This window comes from Columba livia, chromosome 2 (genome assembly GCF_036013475.1).
Source record: "Columba livia isolate bColLiv1 breed racing homer chromosome 2, bColLiv1.pat.W.v2, whole genome shotgun sequence".
NCBI classification, from domain to species: domain Eukaryota; kingdom Metazoa; phylum Chordata; class Aves; order Columbiformes; family Columbidae; genus Columba; species Columba livia.
In genome coordinates, this window is record NC_088603.1 from 27247789 (window position 1) to 27268637 (window position 20849).

General features: G+C 38.7%; 1 protein-coding gene across 7 annotated transcripts in view; it reads right to left on the bottom strand.

The window, feature by feature from the left end:
- SLC25A13 (solute carrier family 25 member 13) overlaps window positions 1-20849 on the bottom strand; it is a 98683-nt gene that overhangs the window by 62686 nt on the left and 15148 nt on the right. For 5 of the 7 annotated variants that reach the window (XM_065051118.1, XM_065051120.1, XM_065051116.1 and 2 more), the window contains 3 exons: window positions 14135-14188; window positions 9911-10053; window positions 3226-3341 (listed from right to left, as the gene is read on the bottom strand). In XM_065051118.1, the coding sequence (XP_064907190.1) occupies window positions 3226-3341; window positions 9911-10053; window positions 14135-14188 (313 nt within the window). The remainder of the gene's footprint in view (window positions 1-3225; window positions 3342-9910; window positions 10054-14134; window positions 14189-20849) is intronic. The other 2 variants (XM_065051122.1, XM_065051121.1) reach the window with 1 other exon arrangement.

Below are 20849 nucleotides of genomic sequence, written 5' to 3' on the forward strand. Positions count from 1 at the left end.
CTGTGAGAACCGGCACTACAAAAGGCAAGTTCCTGTCCCTGCATATCACCACTGCATTATTCACAGCTCAGAACTGTTAGATTTCATCATTTCTTATCCTTTATCCATCCAAAAGTAGAGATGGAGGTTAAGACGACCTAGTTTTTAAACACTGACATTTTTACCCAACCATCTCGCCTTTTTTTAAGCAACGCCATCTAGTAAAGAATTTCAAAGGGCTCTGCTTCTTTAATGAGGCATTAAAATACAGTCATACGACAAAAAAGCAACTCTACTAAGTCTCTTAAACCCCTGGACTTACATTATCAGCTTTTATGTGCCTGTCAACACTCAACAGTAAGAAGCAATGGTTTGCTCTTTGCCTCGAATTTAAAAGCCAGCTAAACTTCCTCCCACTTTCCTGCTGAGAGCTTTAACTCCTTGCGAACTGTCAAAGCTTTTACACTTCAGCAGCAGATAAATCTACTACACGATGCAACAGCCAGGTGTAATCTCCGTCAGCCACTGGCCACTAATTTACTAGTGGCCATTTCATTCCCCTTGAAAAGCAATAAACTAGAAATACTTCCCACACCCACCCCCCCACATACACACACTGCTGGTGGATCAGCCCTTTTAAATAGATGGTAGCTCTGTCAAAGAACCAGGTACAGTTAACTTGTAACCTGAAAGAAATTAAACATTTTAAATTGTCAACATATTGCTAAAATACAAAGGCATTTCCAACCCAGAAGTAAGCGTGCAACATTTTTCAAGAAAAGCGCAAAGTATTAAATACTGGAACTTCTTTACCCAGAACATTTCTCTAAATATCCACAGCCTGGATGCGGCATTCAGTGTAAAAGCTCATTGATGCAAAGCCCATTATTAATTTGTTTACAAAGATGCCAAGCTCAGTGTACCTGTGAAAGAATAAAATTTGGATGATTTACTTAGTAGAAAATGTGAAGCTCACAGCTGGGAAGCCCTATATTCCGTTCAGTATAAGCTAAAATATTTAGACCATTATCTCAGTATATGGAAAAACAATGACTGCACAGATAAGCCATGCTGTTTCTTTACAACAATGCGATACAGACTTATAATGGGATCCTTGAGATACTACACTTAACAGCAGTATAGTGAAAAACGATCCTTTCCCTTTTCTTCTGTTCCTTTCACACTGTAATTCCACAGTATACAAAACCCCTATTTAAGTCTCCTAACCTTGATAAGGACTTGATCCCACTTTCATTCAAGTCAATGGAAAAAGATCTCATAATTAACCTCAAAGACGCATGACTGGGGCACTGAGTGGCAAAGTTACAGGACAGTATTGTAATAATTCATTTGTGAAAGTATTAGGGTTTTTTTTTTTCATAATAGGGGGGGAAAAAGCTTTTTTTCTTATGATAGAAAATAGAAACTAGCTTTGTCTAAAGGTCAACTGTTTCTGCTGAGAAAGCACAACACTGAGACAGCTCTCACTCCCCACTCCAGGCGTTTGCTGGGGTGGTAGCCACAATGTACTATAGAGAAGTTACAAATGCATTTATGCTTTCAAAGCGGGAGAGGAAGGAATTAAAACAGCTATCTGAGGTTCTGCCAATGTTGGCATATCTCCTCTTTCAAATACCTTAAACACAGCTTGGCATGGGAGTTTCTCTCATCACTAGAAGGACTTCAATGGACCTGAAATGCCAAACTAATCCCTTGACTCACTGTGCTAAACCCCAAGGAAAGCATTTGCCAACAGGAAAAGAAAGAACAAGAATGCCAAGAGTTAAAAAGTTAAGTTGGACTGATTCAGCACTCAGATCAAACAATTACAGTTCTTCCGAGATTATTAACGAGCGCTCCAAGCAACCAGGGGCTCTGACGCAGACAAGAACCTGCACATCAGAGGCATTCCAGGAACCCTGGTTTGTTGGTGCTGGAAGAAAACCTCTGCAAAATACATGTGCCCTCCTGATTTAAAAGCATGCTGTCTCTCGTTGCCTCTCTTTCTATACACATGCACGAGACCGTTAGGCACACAGTACTTCCTTCATCAAGGTTATGATCAGCAGAACTTTTTCCTGAAATTCTTTCAAATCTTTTAGCATCCCTAGTAATTTTTTAAAAGCTGTTCTAACAAGTAATATTACACAGAAAAAGCACATCTTTCACAACCTCAACAGAAAACCAAAATAATGAAAAACCCAAACAGACACAAGAAGAGGCAGGAAGTCTTCTCACCAGCCGCAACTTCAAATACAGATTTTTGGAGATGGTAGAAGGAATACAATGATGCTTCAAGCAATGGTAACAGGATCTTGTCAGTTCAAATGGAAAGGGAAGAGCTTTTTCAACTGAGCAAAAAACAACTATAGGGAATACTAGCAAAAGATACGTGAACCATACATTTCAGAAAGACAGAGAGTCAACTTTCCTTTTACTTAAATCTGTTTAACAACCAAACAATAAAACTTGAGACGTACGGATAACGGTGTCCAAATGTAGCAGAACAGAAATAGCAATTTTATCCAGTGTAGGTAGTTAGGGCAAAAAAAATCCCCCATATTTCTGAAGTGCAAGCTCAGTATCTGAAGATATTCAAAACTGCTAATTTCTGAATCCTTCTCCCAGACATAATGGCCCTTATCATTAGGCAGGTAGCAGACAGTCCTGCAGATATCAAAAGCTCTCTCTATGGTATCTAGAAACAAACAGTCCCCATAATCAAGTAAATCTGATGTTGCCAGTGCAAATACCACACCTCAACTGTAAAACTCCTTTTTTTTTTTCTTGGAGAGGGTGGGGAGGGGATGTTTTACTGTAAAATCTCACAGGAGAAAGTTTTAAGCCTCATAAGGAAGCCAGCTTGAAATATAGCCAATTTAAACAAAAAATAATTCAGGGTAATTCAGACTCAATATTCACTCAAGTCTCTGGCAGCTTACTTGTGGTTTTACAATCATTTTCTACAGCCACCTTTCACTGCTGATCTGAAGGCCTGCACAAGCATGTTGGGGAAGAGAAAAAGAGAAGCGACCAGTTCTGCAGAGAAAACCATGAAGATGACCATGACCCTAACTTCATATTGTACACATCTAAACGATTAAAAAAACTCAGCCAGGAAATTGCTTGGCACTAGTGTAGTTGCACTATCAATCCCTGTGTTTCCTGTGATAAGAGAAGGTGAAATGGAGTTTAGCCTAAGTAGGGATTTTTAAATTAAGAGCGTACATTTAAGAACAGTCTTACCAAAAGTAACTTCTCCTTTGCCAGTCTTGTCAAACAGCTGAAAGGCTACTATGAACAATGCATCTGGAGCACACAGGACTGACTCAAATGCCACAAACTCTTGAAAGGATATCAACCTAAGGGATGAAAGAAAAAGCAAGAGCTATGAAACCACTGGCTTGCAGAAAACTGAAATACAATATAACATAGATTGTACAAAATAAATAAGAGCACAACCAAAATGTGTACAAAATGTTATCAACAGTGATTAAAATTTATCCTAAAACGCCCCATCACCAACACTGTCAAGAGGCCTTTATATCACTAGACGGAAATGACTTTGTTGAACAAGGAATTATTCCTCTCAGCAAGCCACAACAGAACATAAAACAAGCAAAGTGCTCAGCATGGCTACTCACCTCGGCTTTACTGTCTAACTGAACTGCCCTCTGGGGGAGCCTACCTTCCTCCGCTGGCAAGACAGAAAGCCAATAAAGACATAAGTAACTTCCCTTAAGACTTAGTACTTCAGGCTTTTGGAAAGCAAATCCATTCAAGACCTACATGCTGCCACTCACTTCAGAAGGAACGGATCCGAATGTGTTATCTGTTTGCTAGCAACTTATTAGTCATCCATGGCAGCCTCCAGACCTGCATGTCGAGTCACAAATTTTCAAGCAGTAGTCTGCACGTTCTTCCTCAGCCCAAGAGCAGTTTATTCAAATTCATCATTACAGCCAGGTTCCCAATATGCAAGAGCAGTAGCAGAGCAGAGATAAAGGCAGAATTGCCATTCCTTAAGTTAGTTAATAAGCATAAATTCATAATTAGACAACTTGGCATTGTTTCCAGCAGTAGATTTGATACAGCAAAGACCCTGAGCAGTTCTAATTTCTCTGGATTACACCCAAGAGTTTAAATGGAGATCAAACTCCTACTCTTAAAGCGGCAAAGGCCAACCATTCGTCTGTTTTGCTACTTCTTTAATGTCTGGGTTGTACAGCTTAAAATCATCTTCAAATATGTGGCCGCGGGGCCTGCTGGTAGTCTAGGAGGTTTAAGATTGCCTTCTCTCAAGGCTGCCTTATCTCAGCGCAGCAACAGCATAGCTTTAATGGGTTCACATGGCAGTAGCTGGGGAACAAAGATTTATTTCCAAGCAGCACAAAATTCACCATAACAAATGTCAAGAAACACACAAAAAACCAAATTATTAATTTCTTTTTATTAGAAGCTGTATCCTTAGGAGTTCTAATCAAAATGACACTGCAGTCACTTCAATGAAAGCTTCCACTTGGTATGCAATAAAAGCAAAGAACAAAGAGTTTGAACAGCCTGGAAAAGACATTCATTCCATCTAGTTATGACGACCCATGACTGTACAAGCAATTTCCAGTCACCCTGTCTTAAGGGAATTAATTTCAAGTCACACAGAAGTGTGCTTGCTGCACATCAGCAGCCAAACATCCACAGGGTAAGAGAGGCTGATTTCCATGAAGAACAGGAAAACATTAACCAAAGAGGACATTAAAAAAAGCATGGCATGGAGAAGGCCAAAAAGCTGTTCTGCTTTTCATCCCTCACTTTATATGCACCAAATAAAAGAAAGCATATGTAGAGTCAGAAATAGTCTAACAAATAATTAGCCTGGGGAACTTGCCACCATAGGTTATTATGTAGTGTGAGAAATAAATAATAAGAAACCTCCTCAGGTATTCTTAATATTAAACTTACAATTGATGATGCCAGTAAACATGTAAGCATGCCTTAAGCTTTACTGGCAAAGAAACCAATGACTTACTCCATATGCACATGTTCGAACACGGGTAGGCCATCGAGTCAATTATTTTAACTTCCTTGGGAGCTCTCAGTACTCCCCACTGTTACACACAGAATACACAGAAACTTCAAATGGAAGTTTCTAGGTCTTTAAATGGAAGAAAACTTCCAAATGCAACATTTCCTTCAATTTTAAACCAATATATCACTACCTACTAAGTTTTGCATTTCTGTATATTTAATTTTACTATGTGACTTACAGGTTACAAAAGCTCATTACTACTGGTTACATACCTGACAGCTTCCACAACAAAAACCAGATACAAAGTACTGAATTCTTCTGTCACAAATATTACAAAACCCACACACAGCAAGAACAAAATAGACAGCAGGCAACAAGACTCTAGAACAGGATTGTTTAGAATTAAAAATGTAAAATATCTGCCAAGACCATTTTGATAAAGCCACTTTTTGTGTGCAACAACAACCTTGTCCTTACCAACAGATCCCAACAAAAACAGTGCTGAGAGCACAGAAAAGAAATATAGCACCTATCCCAACAGAATCCCAGCACCACGCTAAGAACACATTCTATGTTATTAGGCCTGGATTTGATTAAAACTTCACATATTAACACTGCTACAAGATTTTATACTGGTAGAAGCATTCTTTGTCAGTGCTTGCAAGTAATAAATCCCTCTAATAAGTCAGAGATAGAGGCTTAAAATAACCCTGTATCCATTTTTTAAAAACAATTATTCATAGTACTAGAAAGATTAAAAATGTACAAATTGTGTGGTTCTAGCCAGACTATTAAAGAAGAGACATTAATATCTGCTGTGCCAGCTGAATTCAAATTAACCCAATTTTTACATGTTAATTAAACCAGCTATTTTCTTCTTATTGTATTTTTGCTCCCTAAGTAGACTAGTCTGCTAGTGATTCCCAACAGATCTATTCTAACAACAATGACGTATTCATTTACTTCTATTATGACCACACAAAACAGTAACTGAGCGGTAATTTTACACAGTCAATTACACGTGTGATTCTTAATGCTTAAAGATGCTGAAATAATGTGTACTACATAGCCATATGCTCACTTCTCTCTACTGCACAAGGGCAGTTGCCTGGGTAACACATTTTCTCTGCCGTTTAGCAACAACCTTTTGGGTTTAGCATAACCCTTCACTGAATATCATTAGGTGTCATTAAACAGCATATATTAACATGGACTTCAATACAGTACTTAAGAGTTATTTTATCTACCTAAACAAGTGTTCATTTATGTTACAAAAGCAGGGAAAAGTCTAGTGATTTTAACAGTGCAAAGAGAGGAAGCTGAAATGTTCACAAAATTTTACTTCAATCTTATCCGACCCAACTGGTCAAAGTCTTCCTTTACATTCGTGTCCTCATGAACAGCGGTAACATTGTACAATTTATTCAGAAAGACTGAAATCCTGATATTTTAAAATACATCCATACACAAGACCTACAGGCAAAACACAGCAGGGTATGGTGCAGCAAGACCACTATTTACTGCTCCTCTCCTTTCTTCCATGCTGGTTCTCTCAGTGCTGATGCCCATGGCATCTGGGCACCATGTAGACATGATGCATTCCTACCAGAGAAAGTCCACATGTAGCCATACAAAAAAAAAAAAGCCATTACACACTGTGATAATACATACAAATGTAATGATGAAGAGTTTTCTTCAGAAATCAATGCATATGTTTTTACTGTATCAGCAATTTAAACATGATAACATAATGGGACACAAATTGAAGCTACAACTATTATTTTATGCTGCAACCTGGGTAAACTAAGTACAGTGTAAATTGGTGCATTAGAGGATAAATTTATATCGAATAATAATGGAAAAGGCTGGCATTTCCAAGTGTTATTTTTGAATAGCTTGTCCTTTCTAAAAATAAAGCATACAGTACTTCTCTGTAAAGCGTTAGTTACTACAGTCCAGAGATGTGCAGTAAATACTTAATTTGTTAGACAGATGTTTCAAAGTACAACAAAAGACTGAAAACCTGTTACAGTGGGCAGGATGGAAAATGCCTGGCCTGTTACTGATAGGCCTTGAGAAAGCCAGTGTATTCTGAAGGAGTTTTTGATCCAGCTGAAGCCAAATGAAGCATTTTTTTCAACTAAAATTAGGAATGAGAAGCTTAAGGCCAGGCATCAGTCAAAGCTCTTAAGTCTATTTCATACAAACTACAGCCACACAATATAACACTCTTAAACACCTGTGTTATTACGGATCGACTACTTTGAAAGGCTTCTCTGGTCATCGGCAAGAAAAGCATTTCCTTTTCTTAAAGGAAACCTTAAAAAGATGCCTGAGAGGACAGAGGGAAAGCCTACCTCCAAATATCCCTATGTCCCGACTTAAGATGGAGACAAAACTTGCTCCCATGGCAACAGATACTCACTGCACACCAGAGGGTGCCTTGAGAGGTCTCCTACCTTTGTCACACCAACAGCAGCTCCTGCAGATATCCTCAAATCCTTAATCTCTGGCAATGCAGGAATTGTAATAAAACTATGTTAAGAGATTTTGTCCACAGTAATCATAGTGAGATCATACGTAAGAGCTACTGTTCTTTACACTTCACACTAAGGATTTGTTCTGCTCTGGGATAAGCAATTCTTTGCCCATCTATTTGCTCTGCTCATGACTCACAAACTCTTGCGTTGTCTGCCTTTCACTTACTCATTTTAGTATTTCTCACTGATTACACTTTGTGCATATAGCTAATTTCTCACCAAAATCATAAGGAGTTAAAAAACATTTTTAGAAGTGCTAGGAATATCCCTGGTGATTCTGGGCTCAGACCTTTTTGGTGAAGAGAGGTCAGGCTCACCAGTCATGAAGAACAGATGCTTCTTCAGAGCAAAACAGGGATTTGAGACAGTGAATAAATATCCCAGAAATATCCCAGCAGTATTTTCAGAACTGCACTGCTTTAAGCCACTAACACTAAAACAAAATTAACTTGTCATTGCTCTTTTAACCTGATTTCTGTTTTATACTAGAAATAAAGCTAAATTATTTAACAAACTCCCGTGACCTTAAACACCTGTAAGTCTCTAAACACTGACTAGCCTACTAAAAACAAACTCTAACAAAAGCAGTTTTGTACTTCACTTAAAAACTAGGAGCTCTGGACTGCCAAGTTGGAAAGAATTCAATAGGAGATGACCGGTAGGTCCTATTGCCATCCCTAGGAGATTTAATTCCAGGAACCAAAAAGCGATTGCCCCTTGCTTCATATGATCACTCTGCGAGTTATGTTATACACCACTAGAAAAAGGCACAAGTGCCTGGCCACATGGCAAAAAGTGCTACAGTGCCAGGATAGAGATGAATGCTAATCACTTTCTGTACTTTCTCCATTCTTTCACATATTAGTATAGCAGCTATACAGGAACACAGCCTGAGTATCAGAAGAGACTCTCCAAAGACATGTTAGGAACATGCAGTCCCGTCACAGCACAGTCTGGACTGCAAGAACAGTCCTTACTCATGGCAGAAAGCAGCAATTAGAAGCGTTGATACTACACCGCAAAACTCCTGCAAGATCACGCCAAGCTATGAAATTCCAAGTTGTGAACAAGCTCACAGTTTTACATTTTGCTTTTCCTGACATCAGCTTCTGCTTGTGAGGGAGATCCAGATCACAAGGTACAGATTATATTCTCAATCTTCTTATTACAAAATGGATTTAAAGCTGTGCAATTTGGAGAATGCTGTTTTTGCAGGCATCAAACCAAGGGAAGCAATCTGAGAACTGTTTAACATTTTCAGTCAAAGCTATCTGAAAGCACCACTTTCTTGCTGCCATCATGCCAATGTTACCAGTATAACCTTTTACAGAATTCTTTTACCACAGGTAACAATCATCACATTAACATGTCTGCAAGTTTAAAGTGTCCAGCTGCCCGGTATCTGAGGCTGGGTGAGCAGAAAAGAGAGCACAGAAACCACTGCAGCAGTTTTCAGTTATGCATGCATCTGATCTCTAGGAAGCGTGCATTCTCTAGTCATGCTTTATTTATCTCACGTTTTACCCTCTGCAATCATTGATATGAGTCACACCTGAAGTTTTCTGGCTTCTAAAAATGCCACTACAGACTTCAAGTCCATAGCTAATTATTCCAATGTTTCTCTAAAGATACTTTAAAGGCAAGGTTCAAAAAATGAATTCATATGGGAGAAGAGACAGCTTGCCTGGGCAAGTACCAAAAGCAAAAGCTAGGATTTCAGTAAAGAAAGGGGGAGGAAGATGGAAGGGTAGCTAATCTTGCCTATTGGCAAAGCCAGCCTTTCAAACACAAACCATGTGCAACCAACTTCCTTGCTGTCTTCCAAAGACTGTAAAAGTGGCTCCCTAAATACCTTAGCTGCTCCTCCTCCCTCGTAAGGGAAAAAATAGTGGCAAAAACCTTTAACAGTGCTATGGCAAAACAAAGCTAGGGCACTTTTTTCTACGATCTCTTCCTACACCATCTAAACTTATTTTGGATTGCTATTTGAATATATTTGTGACAGATACATAAACAGAGACAGGGAGGCGCATGGAAGGAAAGAAAAGCAGGAGTTAGGGGAGCCAGCCAACAAACATGAAAGGTTCAATGAATTAAAAATACACAGTAGAGAGAAAATGGTTTGCTCAGCTAAGTCGTACATGCAGTCCCAAACATTGTTTCTGCTCCTTCCACCTAAAAGATACTGTATTCCTTTATGTATCTGCAGGAAAGAAAAAACCACCAACAACAAACAACCCTATCACCTTTCAGGGATCAGACTGCTTTGGAAGAATGTTTTTGTATTTTTTAAATGAATAATAGAAAAACAAAACAAAACCAAACCAAACCAAAACAAACAAAAACAACACAAAATAACACTTACCCATCTTTAGTCTGATCCACCACACCTGCAAGGAGCTGTACAGTGCTTGCGTTAGGCAAACCATCTCCAGTTATCTTCAGGTACCGTGTGACAAAGTCATTAGGAGACATGAAGAATTCGCCATTCTTCTCCACACTTGCATACTGTTAAATGAATACAATACTTAGTGCCTCAAATACATCCTTCTCCAGTTAGTTATTACCACCAGCCATAGTTTCCAATTAGGAGCAGGATTACATTACAGCAGATAACACAGTTCTGCTCTGAAGAACCAAGAGCCTATAACCTAACAGGGGAGACTCAGTGCGGGGTACTCGAGCTGCTGGAGGCTTGGCTTCCAAGCCAGAAGAATGGTAGATGAATGATTTTTTGTTTATCATGTCAACAATTTCTCCATGGTAGTCTAGAAAGAGTTAAAGCTCCAGTACAGGATGTTTTTTTGAAGTAGAACAAGAAGGACATGTGCATTTGCAAACCTGTATGTGGGATCTCGGGCCCACTGAAACAGAAACGGGATACTGCGGCATGTTTTACTTTTCCGGAATGACTCCTTTGTGTAGCCATTCTACTTCGGGATGAGAAGGCAGGTTTACACCTGCGAGATGACACCGCAGTGCTAGTGGAATCCCCCTGGAGTGTCCACCTGGGGGTGCTGTTTTGGAGGAGCTACACAGCATCACCTTCAGCCATGGCTGGTCCCTAAGTAAAGGAGAACCTACACATCCTGCTCCTCAGCCGAGCTGCCAAAAGGAGGCCAGAAAATAGCATTTGCAGAAAAATATAACAGAAAACAAGAACTTGGACAGTTCAGCACACCGCAGAAACAAAAAAGGGGTCCAACACCTTACTAAACACTGCTGGCAAATGTTACTCCCACTTTATAGCATAATTGCTGGCATACTACAGAAAACAATTATTGACAGACCCAAGCGCATTTGCTCCCAAGAGAAGCCTCTAGTAACATGTTGCACACCAAGATAAAGGCATATAAAATATTTTGAAGATAATACATAAATAAATAAAATTGCCTTTGTTACCACTCTTACCCTAATTCCTCTGTCATCCCTTAAAGTTTAAAGCCCTCATTTTCTATAGAAGGGTAACCTTGAAATCAACCCAACAATGGTTGTGGGTTTGTTTTGGTTTTTTGTTTTGTTTTGTTTTGTTTTTTGGGGGAGGTTTGGTTGTTCCACTCCCCCCACCCACTTTGTTTTGTTGTTTTTGTTGTTGTTTTTATTTTTTTGTTTGTTTTTTTTTTCTTTTAAGAAAATAAAAAGGATAAGGACAATAATTAAGAGGAAAAGAAATCCCTGGCAACATTTCTATGACAATGCATCAGCCTTAAGGGAAACAGGTTTGTCTCAGGATAACAAACGTGCACTGAGAACAGAAAAGCAACTGTTGCTCCCCACAGAACATTATCCACACTAAAGTAATAAATAAATTAGATGCTTATTGCTATTTTGTAATGTACTTCAAAGACACATGTTTTGCTTTACACTGCTGTGGCTCTGCTAAGGGAAGGAAACTGCCAGTTTTCATTTCACAGAGCCACACTGGTGCCTGTGGAGTATGGTTATACCTGCTGCAGGCACATGCCAAAGTGTAAAAGTAAATAGATTATTTTCTTCTAGTGCTATATAAACACAGTCTTCAGCTACAGCAATAGCTTCAAGAAACAAGGCTTCACAAAAGCAAGCCCAAACAAAATATAACTTGCTTTGGCATCTATATATTGGTTAGCATTTAAGGATTCATGTTCCAATAGACACTGTTTGCAAGGCAAGCTTTCTACTTGATACACTGCAAGGAATTTTCAATTGTATACTTTTATAAGAACTAGCAGATCAATTGATTCCAATGCAATCATTTGCAGGGAGACAAAATCTCTCAGAATCCCAGCCTCAGAAACTTTTAACACAGCTGCTATTGAGAAACAAATCAAATAAGTCAGACAGCCTATGCTTCTATATTTCATCTTTTTCTTCTAGGCTAACCCCCTGCTAGGGCACTCAATAACAGAAAACAGCACAAGGTTTCAGTGTCCCCCTGTTTCCTGTCATCGTGATTTACTCAAGTGTATTTGAAATCCAATCACGTACTCTACAGTACATATAGAAAATGACCTTGGAAAATGTCAGCTTGATCACTTTGACTAAAATCTAATCTCTTAGGGGTTATGGTAGAAGACCTAGAAAAAGTAGAGTTACTCTTGGAAATTATCATAACAAAAAGAGAAAAACATCAGTTCTACTGGTTTTGGAGGAGAGACATTAAAAAAATGGTTCTTTACAATTGTATTTTTACCCATTTTGGCAATTATACCCACAGAGAATTTGATATTACACAATAGTACCTAATGGCTTTTTGGTAACTTATTTCCATATATTTTAGACAGTCAAGTATTAACCAGTTCAACCCCATTTTAAGTAAGATTTGCAAACATTTTATTGGGAGTCTGATGTAAATGCTAAAGGTTGATCATAATCAACTGCATTTAAACTCATAGTCTCATATTTATTTCTACACAGTGGGTACCATTCCTATCTGGTAATCATATTAATTCTTAACTGAAAGAGAAAGAATAGCTGCCAAGTTATTTTATAAGTGAAGATCCCCCAGTCTGAAAAAGCACCTGTATTGGCCTCACCATCCAAAATTGTCTAAAGCAGCTTAATCAACACTCTTATCATCTTTTATCTGTAAGTATGAAACAACATACCACACTCACTCATCTTTTTTCCTTCTCAGTGAGAAGCACAACAATTTCTGTGTTACACTGAAGAAAATGTTTAGCTCATATTTCATTACTCCACTTACTGAGACTCCTTTTCAGTGGAAGGGGAAGCAGAAAAGGATGAAAAAGGAGCTGGAGATGGTATTCAGTGTGTTGAGCCATGACCCATTCAATCTACCAAAACTCAACACTGAGGGAGCTATAATCTTCAGAAACTCCAGAGCAGTGAATATCCATAGGCAGGTAGGAAACAACTTTCAGACTACTCTCAGCAAACCAACCAAACCCCCACCACAACTGAGTGCTGCCTCATATTCCAGAAGGGACCAGGCTTCTCTCTACTGTGTTTATTCCCTTCCTCAATGCTACCATCTTCTGGGGTCAGTGGTCTGCTCCCTGCCTGCCTTTTCTGCTGCCTTGCTCCTGCTCTCCAAGCATTTATCTCTGAAAAAACCATTATCCCATTCTAAAGAGTCTTTTGCTCTTCTGACAGCCACAAGTTCCAGGACTTAATAAGTTAAACCCTGGCTTTCTCAACTAAAGATCTGATTTCAGAGCTATAAATACTGACAGTATATGATAAAACTATAAATACTGGCAATATACATAGTGACACCCACATATATTGTTAATAATAGCTCACAGGGGACAATGGAAAATATGCCAAGTGCACAGAGAGGGGAAAATTATGCTGGATGGAGGGAAGGTAGAGGGAAGAACTTGGAAAGGTATGAGCTCTCTCAGGCATTCAACCCCTTCACAAAAATAATTCAGATACAACAGCTCCCTGGAGCACTGTGGCACCTACCTCACATACATTTACTCTCCAGACCCACCAACCTCTGTAGTCTTCTTTCATACCACACTACCAAACTAATACAGACAACATACCAATAAATCTTAGGAAAGTTAGGAATAGTTACATAAATTTAGAAAATGGGTCAAAGAAAGCCATATTTCAGCAAAACACTAAAGTACACTTCTCTCAAGAGTACAGGCAAGTATTTGAGTGATTTCAGTACTTGCACACCTCTATGGCAGGTCAACACAGAAAGAATTTTACTTAAATAATAAATACACTTTACAAGATGATCTTCCTGACACTTCCACACATTAGAGAAGCAGAAATAATCAGGAAGCAAGCAGTAAGTTTACCAAATGGTCTAACAGCAAGGTGTCTACACAAACACTCCACCATGTGTAGGAACAATATTGAAACTCCCACCCTATTCTCCGAACAATACGGCTTTTTTTTTTTTCTAAGATAGCAATACTTCTTCTGAGTCAATACAATAATCACTCAGGAATGTATCTGACTTCTTGGTGAGCATTGTTCAATTCTGATAATGGTATTTAAGTCTAACATGGTAATAATACAGTGAATGATTAATGGTTCGAAAAACTATCAAGAGTTGTATGCTGCAATAAAGGAGCAAAAGATATGAAAAATTTAAGCAGAAAGAGTAAAATATTTACTTTATACATACCTTTAAAAATATTGTTTTCAACTCAGCTGGATCAGCTCTCTTGGTTAGAGCCACCTACAAGTAAATACAATTACATTAATATGCATAATTCATACAAAAGATGTCAAAGTGTCATTTAAAAGGAAGAATTCAAACAGCAGAACAAGTGACGAAAATAAATGTTCACCTTAGATAAATTAGGTACTGCTTTAGTTGGCCATGCTTATTTTACTCATTTCACGTTTACACTAAGTTATTCAATATTTTTGTCATAATTGCTTCCTTTATGCAACCCTGCAATTCTTAAACAAGCACAAATTAAAAAGCCAGAAAGATATTCAAGTATCAGATCTTTTCAACATACCTCTCTGCTCAGATTCAGCATTATACCACCTTTACCATATAGATTTTTACACTTCCAGCATCTTTCATCTAAGGAGTTCAGAGGTATGGAGCCCACAACTGACAGATGGCAAGAATAAAATACTCAGACTTACAAACTTGTCCAAGAAAGCAACTTCCTAAAAGACTGAATACCAATGTAATTATTTGGTGTATTGATACTTCTGCTTCCTACTTCCAACATTTACAACTATTTAAACTTACAGTGTAGACCTTTTTGACAAGGTAAATTCAGAAAGCATAGTATCTAGATTTTTCGGCAGATGAAACAACCGGTCAGTTAAAACTAAAATGTAAGTTACATTTATCACCACAAACCCAAAATAATTGAAGATTTTTTTTTCCCAAAACACTGACTTAAAAATATTATATATCCACTACGGTGTGAGCCCAACAGCATTTGCCTCCTTGACATGCCGTGCCATCCATTTGCTGCTTTTGGCAGAAAGTGGATTCATCCCTTCAGTCTGCACCTACTATAGAGTTTCCCATTCTTTCTTCAGCATACTTCGATGCAGCCTTCCTTGCCAACGTAACAACCATCACCTGATAAGTCAATTCAGCACATCAATCTATTTCTAATTAAAAAAAAAATTACTTTGCAAGCAAATCTGGATTTTCAAAAAGCCTGGAAAACATCTCTGTAACGGGGAATAAACAGCCAAAGGGCAAGACATAAAGTCTTACACTCATCTAAGTATCAGAAACTTTATTAAAAAAGTGACTACCTACTTTCTTGACTCTCCAGAATAGTGGTAGACTGTAAAGGCAAATGTGACTGCAAGTGCATTTCTAGTAGCAAACTAGAATACTGCAGAAAACAGTAGGAGTCTGTGTAAGTCTGTACAACATATCCTCACACATACATTTAATGAAGAATCTTCAGTTTTCTCACCCTAAATGGGTCATTTTAAAAATCAAACAACAGCAAACCACCAAAAACCCAAAGTATTTTAAGAAAAGTGTATGAATATGGTTTCTTATAAAATTTTAGAAGCTTTTTTAAAAGGGAAAAACCACACCTGAAGTTATGCTAGGACTCTACTGACGGAGTCCACAGCTGGAGTCCCAATTCAGTGTTTGCACAGAAATCCGTGTGGAGGCAGTTGCAAAAAAATCAAAGTGTAATTGTGAACCTGGGAATCTAAAAATGTGTATTTTCTAAAGTACAAGCTGTCCTAAATGTAATCACTGTGGAGTAAGCAGAGAATTACTTTAACCCCATTTGTAAAAATCTGGTACTCTAGAGGAATTTGGAACTTTGTGGAAAGGAAAAGCCAACATTTCTATACTGCTGCAATGCAGAATCCTGCCACTATACAGGCAAACAAAAGACACTTCAAACACCTACAGCCATGAAAAATAAACCAGTATCACACCTCATCCGCCTTAAAGTTTAAATTTTATACTGTCCCAGAAATCTAAGCATGAAGAAACAAGGCATTGAAAAACCAAAGGAAAAAGGGTACAGTCTGATAGCTGAGCTTCTACTCATTTTGGTTTCACTGGCATTAACAATCTTGGGAAACTCAGTAAACAAAACATGCTCACTGCCCAGCTGCCATTTTTCAGCCCCCTTTTAATTACATGGGGATTTTGGTGGGATTTTTTTTTATAGTAAGTTTATTTCAAGACATACAGTGAAAGGCTGAAGCTGGTTAGGTCAATGAATCGACAGAGGCACTGCAGACTGACAGCCCATGCAGAAGCTGCTGGCAATGGTTTCCCTCTATGTCCTACAGCCTACTTCCAAATTCCTCTATTTCCTGGGAAATGGAAGAGGAAAGGGATGGTTAGCACTGCGTAATGGGTTTGTCCATGTGTCACCTACTAATCTCTATTTTGAAAGGTTGATTTGATCCCAAGCAGGGAACAGAGCCTCTGTTACATTATGTTACAGCTTCAGGATGACCAATGCTAACACAGCCATGCCCGTGCTAAGAGAAGTATTTAATTCAGCCTTTCATCCACCACCAGCTGGGGGCAAAGCTGAAGTGGCACACAAAGACACAAGACATGATCCTGATGACAGGCATTACCAGCAGATTCCCCTTCTGGAAAAGATCAAAATATCACTTTCAATGCCATTCTGAAAATTGTTCGCAGTTATGTTAGCAATCGATGGTGGGCTAAGTAACCTGATGCCCACAAGACTGCAAGCCAGCAGGTAGTGTGCCTGGTGGAAAGTGACCCACAGACACGAGCTGTTTCTCCTTCAGTCAAGTCAGGTGACTATTTACTGACTTTCACATAAGAGGTTTTGGGTGATATGATTTGTTACTGGAAAGACTTGTCTATTTCACTTTTCTCTCCATAAAGAAAAAAAAAACAGCCTGAGATAAAACCAGTTATGAGCTGGTAGGCATGACATCTCTCTAGTTGCAGGAAGAGACATTTGATAAAGCAGATCTAAGGGAAGTAATGTTTGTTACTGCTCTTTACAAAGAGATGTTTTGTAAAAAACAGTAACACTTTAAAAAGACCCCAGTAATTTCTATTAAGTAAGGCTCAATGAAGAAAGTTCTCGAACAAACATTTAGTTTTTTAACAAACAGGAGACAACAGGGAGTACAGAAACTAAAATACAGGGTTATAACAAAGACAGGAGATGCTACAGAAAAGACTGGGATAAGAGAAAATGTCAGCAGGGATTTTCTATTCTAAGGTAGATACTTGAAAGCTTTAGCCAACATACTATGTGTATATGTGCATTATGTATATGAAGAACCAGCCAGCACAGGCAATGTAAGAACTGGATTTAAAAGTGCCAAATCCTCCCATTACCCATGATGTTCAGCAAAGGGAGACAGGGGATGCACAGAGAAAGGGAAAGCTCTGGAAGTGAGGGACAGTAACACACAGGTTGATTTGCATGCTGGAGTTGTTCATATTCTCAGACTCCCTTGCACCTTCATCTTAATTTCAGCCCATTTTCCCCAGTGGAGCTCTTTTCTCCTTATGCTGAATTGACACTGACATGCATTTTCAGTCTCACCTTTGCCCTCAACAACAAATGCAAACAGACTATTCCCAGAAAAATCTAACTGTACAACAACACAAGAAAACAGAATCCACTGTGGATCAAGGAAAATTATGTTTCAAAACAGCTCTGTTAATATATTTGTCATATGCAAGGCAGAAGGAACAGGTTGACAGGTGCTATGTGATATCAAAAGATACAAAAGGACAAATGTAGTAAGTGTAGTCCATCCAGTAAAGAACAACAACAACATGGGTGGGCAAGACAGAAAAAAGGCAGTAGGAAAATGAGAATTAATGCCAATGTAGCATTAACCTAATGGCAAATAAAATGTCTGACCTTCTCACTTTTGTGGTGAAGATCACTTTAGTAGCCACCATTTGGACAGTGTAGAAAGGTGATGGGGATCCAGGAACACTTGGGAATTGCTAAAACATTCCAGAAAGTTTACTGGGACAACAACAAGTCCTGACCAAAGATAAACAGGCAAACATCTCTAATAATGTTTCTTCCTCATGGTTTAACCTCAGTACAGCTCAAGTGTAAAAGAGAAAGTTGATGGAGGTAAACACATCTCTCTCTACCTCAGTATCTTTAAAAACTCCTGACACCCAGCAGGCAAGATGCTGGTGAGCAGCCCTTCTGCAAGCAGAGAACTGGGGCTTTGGCAGGGCTGCCTCGCTGCTGTGCACTGGGGAGTTCAGTCGAATTCCAGAGAACACCATCTATAGGCACGTACAGAAAGATGATATTTGATGAAAGGTCTAACAAGTGATCACAAGCTCTAGTAGCTTCATGTTGAAATTAATATTAGGTTTTAAAAAAATTCTTCCATTCTTACACATGACTAATGAACACAATGTATTTTGCACCACTAAAAGATCTCAAATCAAGACTGTCAAACTCATTTTCACCAGGGCCCACAACCACCTCGCAGTTGCCTTCAAAGGGACAAACGTCATTTTAGGACTGTATAATTGTAACTACTCCTGTTCTAGAGGTATTCTTCAACTGCATCACAAGTTATTGAGTGCACCTGTAAGATGCAAACACCTGTGGCCCAATTTATGTAAGAGGTCAGATTAGATCATCATAATGTTTCCTTATGGCTAAAAGTGTACATACACCCTCAAAACGCACAACTCCAAAGGAGATCATGCCAGAGTTCGACCTTACAATTTTGTTTAAATGAGTGAATGCAGTATCAGAAACCAGTTATGTGCAGTTACTGCCAAGTTTGAATTCAGATCAAAAAGATATTGATACTGTGCAAGTATTACGGTAAAACAACACTTTAGTTTTTATTTTAATACAACTAACTTGCTTACATTTATGAGAACCACCCTCTTCCACATTTACACTAATACTACCACAAACATATCAAAATCATTCTTCTAACCTTAGCAACCTGCAACTTGGTCACTCTCCCTCATCACACACAGCATCCTAAGTTACAAGTGTTCTGCATCAACATCTGTCCAGGGCACTATCTCCTGTTTCAGCTGCCCAATAACAATTTCTTGTTAGCCTGACATATTTTGGCATATTCTCATGTCAGCAAAAACACAGTCATTCCTTCTGCATGACAGAATCCAAGTAAAATAACTTTAATGTGGTCTCAAATGGAAAATGATCTATGCAGAACTCGTCATCAGTTTGCAAGGTAGAATGTGGACCAGCTCACCAAGCAGGGAACCAGGCAACTGCAAGCAAAGCAGGCACAGAATGCAGATCAAAATGACCTTCTCTCTAGACCTCTCTAACAATAAGCTGAGTATTTTTCCTAGGAAAATATAAACAGATGGCATTTGGCATGCCTACCCAAAGGCTTAGGGTAAGAAGCACTGGAAGAGAAGCTGGTAACTACTAAGTGGGGACTCCTATTGCATTCAGTCTGATCAGTCAGAACAGCCAGCCTTAAGACAAAAATATTTATTTTGTAAAAATAGTTCTCAAACATTATAATTACATTTTGCAGAAGTGTGATCCTACACTAAGTAGCAGTTACTCCATTCCTTTGTCTAATAACACCTAGATAAGCTAATAAAAAGAGACATTATTAACAATAATCAACAAAGTCTTCTCCGATCCTATAGACTGATTCAGCATGCAGAGCTAGAGAATAAACACAACTGAAAGTAGACAGTTGTGCTGAGCCTACTCCCCACCATGGTGAAGCAGAACAAAATCTGCTAGCTGACAGAGACAACAAATCTCAAGCAAAATTATCTGCATCCATCTTCTCTCTGTCACAATTACAAATCTCTGGTCAATTCCCGGTCTGGCTTCTGCACCATGATAAGTGGAAACCTCACTTTCCCCAAGTGCATCAAAGCTAACAGACCTACTTCATTGGGCAATTATCTGCTAGCTTTGATCCCACTTTCAAAGTCCCAAAGCAAATGCAGCTGGCTTGTTCACAAGACAGCTCTCACACAATGAGATTCCCAATAAACCATAGTATATTTGCATGCAAACTGACTGGGGACCAACACACAGTTATCAATCACACACACACAGGAAAATGCTTGTCCAGTTTGTCCAATGCTTCCAAGTAGGTACAGAAACAACGGTCAGAGTAGTATATATGTCAAGGAAAACTGCTACAAGAATTTCCAAGAACAGCTAATTAATGCTATGTAAAAATACATTTAGACTGTATACTTCTACCATTTTTCTACTTCAAGACCTGGAAAACCAAAGGACCATAAAACTAGCCCGATACTAAGGTTAAAATAGCTAGGCACTGTCATTACTCAGCAAAATTGTTAAAAGGAAAAAGCATCATATTGTAACAATACTATCCACTCCAAACTTGAAGCACCTGTCAGAAGATGCAGTTAGGAACAAACTGGACTATCAGGTGATAGTCAGCCTCTGGACTAGGATGCAGATGCAACTGCTGTCATTCCTACCGCGAAACACGATGCACTTCCCTACAGCGAGAAACTGAACCTGAAAATGAACTCGTCACGAAAAGCAGAAATTTCTCTTTCAGTTTTCACGTTGCTATCAGAAAAAGCTCAGCTCTCAAATCACTTTCTCTACCTATCATAATGTGCTACAGTACTCTGCATCAGTCCATCTTCTTCCTCAAACTAATATTTCCTATTGTCTGATAGCTCCTCTACAACATGTAGAGGACCTCAGATGACCTTGAGGACTGTGATCCAAAGACACATAAGTAAGCTACTTTGCTATGGCCATTATGTAATATTAACACATCCCAATGCATGTCAGCAAACCAGAGCTCATCACTCGAAGAAATACAATAATTATACATGAGATATATTAGAAGTTCTTCAATTAAAAAAAAAACAGTTTATTTCCAAATGAGCTACTAGTGAGAATGGT